Raw genomic sequence first — 7,500 nt, forward strand, 5'->3', positions numbered from 1 at the left:
AGCACACACGAGGTACAGAAGGTTGAAGTAGTGTAGTAGTAGCCGTAACATTAGTACTTCTATACAAACCTACTGTAAAAAGTGCTTGTGGTAGCAGACAAGCAGGTTTTTAGCAGTCATTTTTTTTGTAATACTATACTACTAGAAACGTGTAGTAGTATAGTGTATAGTAATAGTAGTAGTAGTAGTAGTAGTAGTAGTAGTAGTAGTAGTAGTAGTAGTAGTAGTAGTAGAGTAGTAGTAGTAGTAGTCCACCACCACTGGACATTGCTGTGTTAACTGTTCCCTGTTCGTTAACTCTGTGTTCTATGTGCTCATGTTATCTGTTGCTTGTTGTTTCTGTGTTTTCTGTTTTTCCCATATTGTCAGCGTCTTTGAGGCCCGGAAAAAGGGAATGAATGCGTATTAATTATTATGATTCTGACTTACGTATATGAGGTGCTCTGTGTAGCGTATGAGGAGGTTGCGGAGGATGCCCGCCTCGTTGAGGTCCCCCAGGCGGATCATGTCCTCCACCCCGTGGATGGAGGTGGGGTGCATGGGCTTGATGTTAGTGGCATTCTGGGGGGAGATCCAGTGCTCCTGGAGAGAGAGGGTGTGAGGAGGGGTGGGGGGGGGGGTTAGCGGAAGAGAAGAGATAAAATAGAATTATAGAATATTAAATACTGTAGATGAACCCATGAGGAAGAGTGTAAACTAGACAGAAAGAGTGTCCTGGCGATGATAACATCAGCGTTTTTCTCCGTGTAACACAAAAGAAGAGATTTGGGGAGGCTGCATTCTCATTTTATCCACCCAGATTGTGGAATGCACTGCCAGTTTACATTAGGGATGCAACCTCAGCAAATATGTTCAAGTCAAGACCAAAAACCCATCTTTTTAATATTGCCTTTAAATAACTAAATAATGAAATGATGATTATATAATGATTAAAGCACTTTGAGCTGCAACATTTGGAGGAAAAGTGCTATACAAATAAAGGTTATGATTATTAAAGGTTATTATCAGGGGATGACATGTGTGAGAATGTTGGCGGCTCGACACTCACGTTTCCTCGTCGTCCAGGACCTGGATCTGACCGGAGTCACAGAGCTTGACCACGGCGCCGATGGGGACCACAAACTCCCGGCCCGTCTTCAGGTCCAACCAGACATAGTCCCCCTGGACCGCAAGTCAACCATACAGATCGGGGGGGAGAGAGAGAGAGAGAGAGAGAGAGAGAGAGAGAGAGAGAGAGAGAGAGAGAGAGAGAGAGAGAGAGAGAGAGAGAGAGAGAGAGAGAGAGAGAAAGGTATGGTTGATAATGTGAAACAAAAAAGTGCTATTTAGAACCCTTAAAGGGTTCTTCGGGTTGTCCCCTGTGTTGTGTTTCATGTTTTCACAGCGGGTTCTAGATTGAACCACTTAATCAACCGCGAGGGGTCATTTGACCTGTGCGTCAAATAAATGTTTTTATCTCCATCAAATTTCAGGACCCTCCTTTCATGACTTTTCCTAGATATGTGCGTTCTACCACCACCCAGTATCCTTACATTTTCAAAACCACATCAGGATAAGCTATACTCACACTCTCTCACACACACACACACACACACACACACACACACACTCACACTCTGACACACACACACACACACACACACACACACACACACACACACACACACACTCACACTCACACTCACACACGACACCATCCCCCTTCACAGAAACATACACACACACACACACACACACACTCACACACACACACTCACACACTCACACACACACACACACACACACACACAAAGATTATATATATACGTAGCATCTAATGACATCAAGTCTCTCACGCCATAGAGAGAAAAATACAGGAAGAGAGTCTGAAGTAGTCTGAGGTTGATAAGGCACACACACACACACACACACACACACACACTCACACTCTGACACACACACACACACACACACACACACACACACACACACACACAGACACACACACACTCACACTCACACTCACACACAGACACCATCCCCCTTCACAGAAACATACACACACACACACACACACACACACACATACTCACTCACACACACACACTCACACTCACACACTCACACACACACACACACACACACACACACAAAGATTATATATATACGTAGCATCTAATGACATCAAGTCTCTCACGCCATAGAGAGAAAAATACAGGAAGAGAGTCTGAAGTAGTCTGAGGTTGATAAGGCACACACACACACACACACACACACACAGCCCTACCGGTAGAAGGGTAGAGTGCTTGAACACAGTGTTGACATTGCGTATCAGGGCCCATTTCGCTTGATCTTTCTCATACAGCTCCACGTAGTCCCGACGTCTGTACATCTTCTGCTGTGGTAAAGGTTTAGGTCCCACACACTGAACGGCCTCCTCTGTACCCCCCTAGTCTTCGCGTCCGACTTCTCTCTGACGACTTTGGACTTTTCTCGTGAGACCCCGTAAAAGTGAACGAAGCTAAGCGTCTCAGGATCCAGTCTTCCAGCTTTGCTTCCGAGAGGAATTAGCCGCAATTCTCCAGTGAGTCCCCCCGACCTGTCATTTGGATTTGGGAAACCCCACACACACACCCCTAATGTCTCCCACCATCAAACCACCAGTCCACACACACACACACACACACACACACACAGCCTGCTCGGACGCTTGGTCTGTCACCAATGGCGACGTGACATCATTTCCTCTCCAGGTTGTGTTAGAGAAGTGACCCTCTAGAACAGAAGTAGTGTACAATCCACACCTGCGGTCCACAGTGGACACAGACACAGACAGACCAACAGACTAGGTCAGGACGAATCTCACCTAGGTCTAAAAAAATAGAAATGAAAATAAAGATTAAAAAAAAAAAAAAACAGAGGCTGGAGGTTCTGGCGCGTGTCTCCTGTGAGGCCTGCAGTGTTACGGGATGAAACGAGACATGCGGGCAGCTCTCTCCTCTCCTCCGCCTCTCTCCTTTCTTCCCCCTCTTCTCCGAAGGAAACTGAATCTAGGCCCCTGGTGCCGTGTGGCAGTCTGCTCTCCGCTTCCTGATCCAGTCATGGACGGGCATCATTCAATCCTCTCTCTTTCTCTCTCTTGTTCTCTCTCTCTCTCTCTATGTCATTCCTCAGCACATGTTGTGTTCACCGGCCCCTGACTATATGCAACAACAGTGACACACACACACACACACCGGGAAGGGTGAGGAGGGGTTGGAGAGAGAGGGGTGGAAAGGAGAGGTGGAGGGGTGCAGGGACAGGGTGGAGGGGTGCAGGGACAGGGTTTACTGTCTCTCTGTGGAATATACGTCTGTTTAATTAAGTAAATACCCCTCTGGCAAAGAGAGCTGGGACTGCCGAACCTTACACCACAGAACACAGCTGGCACACACACAGACACACACACGCGCACACACACACACACACACACACACACACACACACACACACACACACACACTATCAGGAACCAAATTCTTAATTATTTATAAAACCACAGTGAAATGTCTCTCTCTCTCTGTCTCTCTCTCTCTCTCTGTCTCTCTCTCTCTATCTCTTCTTTCTCTCTCTTTTCTCTCTCATCTCTCTCCTCTCTCTCTCTCTATCTCTTCTCTCTCTCTCTTTTCTCTCTCCTCTCTCTCATCTCTCTTTCTATCTGTATACCTTATCAGATAGGTGTCTCTTACATGCAGTAGGCCATCATTATTATGTTGGTCAGACCTACGATGTCCACAATTCCGATTCTAGGGCTTGAGGTGAATCCCAGTGCTTCGGAATTGTTCCTGTTTCAGGCCATCCCAAACGGCAGCTGTGGCAGAATGGTTGTTCAAGCGTTTTAGGACACCATTTACTGCCATGTTACTGTTAGGTCAACCATCCCCCGCGGGACATGAACCATCCATCCAGCTTATGGAGATAAAGTGCCTTTGGAAAGTATTCAGACCCCACACGTTTCTTTTTAAAATGTCAGTAAATGATTCAGATTGAAATACAGAAGTACCTGAAGTATTCAGACCCTTTCCTATCACACTGTTAAATGTAGCTAAAATGACAAAAATGTCCTCAACAAATCACTCGATAAGCTGAATCCATCTTAATGCAAGGATAATTAGTTCATGTCATTTTGGGATGAATATCTTTGTTTTTATAAGGTGTCTGGTTTTGGCATTAGAATCAATTACACACTGTCATTCTTTGTCATTCTGGGGTATTGTGTGTGGATGGATGGCAAATTATTTTTCATTTAATTTCCGAAGGCCCTGTATGTAGAGGTCTGGAAATGTACGGCACAAAGGGTAGTGTGTCACCATAGTCACTAATTCAACATTTACATTTGACGTTTTAGCCCTTTACCAGAGCAACTTACCATAAGTACATTCGTCTAAAGTAAAGGAACCAACTATACTCCACAGTCATTGCAGGTAAGTGCCCTAAGTAACAGTGCTAGAGAAAGCAACAATTGTTGGTAAATGTTTAAGGAAGTGCGGGTTGGTGGTTGTCTATATAGTATCACTATAGATACAGTAATAGATAGATATTAGGCTTTAACATGTATAAAACCCATTTCATATGCTATCCCTAGGAGAAACACGTTAACATGGCGTGGTCTGTAGTGCCGCCCACACAAACACCAGCCTGTCCCGTAGACGAGGGTCCATATGAATGAACAAGGTGGTGGAAGCTCTGTAGGAAGGTATTTGCTGACGGATATGGAGAGCGTGACAGGTGACAGGTGACAGGGTGACGTCATGTCCGAGTCGACTGCCACACGGGCGCGGGGCAGGGTTGCCAGATGGGGCGGGTTACCGCCAAATTGGGCTACTTTTGAGCACACTGGGCCGAAAACCCCCATTTGGGCGGGTTGGGCTGGATAAAAGCATTCAGGCGGTATCAAAATGTCAGTGCCTGAAAGTTACAAAATGCGTGAAGTTAAAACACTCACCCTAGTATTTACATACAATGTGCAGGTCATTGGCAACAGACATACAGTTTAGGGGGCAGGAGATGGGCAGGAGATGGGCACCCCTCCTAAATTTCGTTGTTTGGTACCTGTACTGTAGCAATGACAAATAAAGTCCATTCATTCATTCATTCATTCATTCATTCATTCACCTAATAGTAATTAGCGCCTTTCTAACAATATAGGTTTTGGGCTGGTTTTGGGTGGATTTAGTGGTTTTTAGACTGTGGTTAGGCTGGAAATTGTCAATCCCATCTGGCAACCTTGGCGCAGGGTTCTCGTTATCTAGTCCGGTAAATAATTCAGGCAGAGCTGTGACTGTTGTGCTGTTGTTAGCGACGCAAACTGGGGAGCGGGGTGTTCACTTACACTAACAGTACTAACTGTGTGTCATGTCTGGTAGTCTAAATGTGGCCAGCTATAAAGAACAGCACAGCTGAGAGCAGGTGATTAGGCTACAGGCCTATCCTAGAGTATTCGGAACCCCTTGGGGTCAATACCACCAATCACACAGTCCATAGGTAGCCTAACCCTAACCCAAACTACTAACCGTCTCCCATGTGTTCCTAATCATCTTCCACTCGTTCAACATAAATGATCAACCCAACACATGTCATTAGTCAATGTAAGATGGGCAAGAATAGAAGCTTCATATTATATATATATATATATATATATATATATATATATATATGTTACGGTACAAGTGGGAACACGGTACATGTGGGAAAACTAGGGTTAGGGTTAGGTGCTAGGGTGCTACGGTTAGGGTTAGGGTTAGGGGTAGGGGTAGGGTTAGGGTTAGGGTTAGGGTTAGGGTTAGGATTAGGATTAGGGTTGGGGTTAGACATGCCAGCATGTACCAAGTCGACATAGCACCTAACCCTAACCCTAGTTTTCCCACATGTACCGTAACATATATATATATATATGTACTATACTATACAGTATATATACTATATATCTATATCTATCTCTCTCTCTCTCTCTCTCTATAGTATATACTGTATATAGTACAGTATAGTTCAAATACATCCAAAGACAAATGAAAACTAACCCCAGGACCAAATCCTCAGATACCAGCCTGCCCCCTGGTGGCTCTCATTTAGGTACTTCCTCTAACAAACACAACAGCTCTTCTACCTCCTCTAACAAACAGTAGTTTCCATCTGCTGTGGCTCAGGGCTATTTCACAGTTATCTGAAGACCATTTCATGTGAATGAAGTCATATTCAGTTTTTGGTCATCAATGGCTTTACTGAAATGAGTGGATCCACCTCTCTAGGAGGACATAACACACAAAGACATGGGCTGAAACATCTGAGTGATGTGATGTTACATTGAAAAGTAAATGTGGCTAATGGGATCCAAGCTAATTTGCATTTAGATAGAAACACAAGTCAAAGGTCACAGAGAGAGGTATTGATTGGCTCATTGGGTTGACACTTGACATCAAATGAACTTGAAAATAAAAAAGCATTGAGTGACTCGCCATTGTGCTTCATTGAACAACTCTGCAAAGTGCCGTACGACAACCAAACATTTAACAACTGCACTGGAGGTCCACTATGGAGGACAGATGGTGCCACAAGGAAATACAATACACACATCGAAATGCAATACATGTGTAACACTAAATACAATGCACAAATACTAAATACAATGCACAAATACTAAATACAATGCAAAAATACAGAATATTTGTGCCAAAATGAAATCAATACTGCTCCAAGGTTGCCAGATCGGATTGACAATTTCCAGCCTAACCACAGTCTAAAAACCACTAAATCCACCCAAAACCAGCCCAAAACCTATATTGTTAGAAAAGCGCTAATTACTATTCGGCAGGTGCCCATCTCCTGCACCTAAACATTTTCAAATTCATTAGTTCCAAGCTGCCCTCAAAGCAGGGTGTGTGGGTGTGTGGGTGTGTGTTCAGGGTGTGTGGTTGTGTGTCAGGGTGTGTGGTTGTGTGTCAGGGTGTGTGGTTGTGTGTGTGGTTGTGTGTCAGGGTGTGTGGTTGTGTGTGTCAGGGTGTGTGGTTGTGTGGTTGTGTGTGTGGTTGTGTGTGTGGTTGTGTGTGTCAGGGGGCTCAGGACAAATGACATGTGTGCTCATTGTGTACGTTGCCCATTATTCTGCTTTTGCTTGACTAGAGCTGGTTCACACACGCACGCACACACACACACACACACACACACACACACACACACACACACACACACACACACACACACACACACACACACACACACACACACTCCCCCCTTGTTTCCCCTCCCCCTCTCCTCTCCATTGTCAATGGGCAGTGAATGAGAGAGATAAAATGCCAGAGGCCCTAATCAGAGAGGAATGTGAGCTGTGACAGAACAGAACACCAACACATCACCCGACAATCTCAACATCCAACATCCAACATCCATAACCTATAACCTCCCGAGAAACCCTTAACCCTAACCCTAACTTATTGTCACAAGAACCTACAGTAGCAATGACAGTGTTAGCTACAAGACACTATA

At 44.8% G+C, this 7,500-nt stretch overlaps 1 protein-coding gene across 1 annotated transcript in view; it reads right to left on the bottom strand.

The window, feature by feature from the left end:
• The window catches only part of myo7aa (myosin VIIAa), a gene marked incomplete at both ends in the record, with an annotated part of 49,986 nt that extends 47,615 nt beyond the window's left edge, over positions 1–2,371 (bottom strand). Inside the window, 4 exon segments of the mRNA XM_080543654.1 lie at positions 430–582; positions 1,049–1,056; positions 1,059–1,161; positions 2,267–2,371. Of these exon segments, the coding sequence (XP_080399780.1) occupies positions 430–582; positions 1,049–1,056; positions 1,059–1,161; positions 2,267–2,371 (369 nt within the window).
• Positions 2,372–7,500: the final 5,129 nt, after the last annotated feature.

Source organism: Nansenia antarctica (assembly GCF_963989245.1).
Source record: "Nansenia antarctica genome assembly, chromosome: 12".
In the NCBI taxonomy this organism is placed as follows: domain Eukaryota; kingdom Metazoa; phylum Chordata; class Actinopteri; order Argentiniformes; family Microstomatidae; genus Nansenia; species Nansenia antarctica.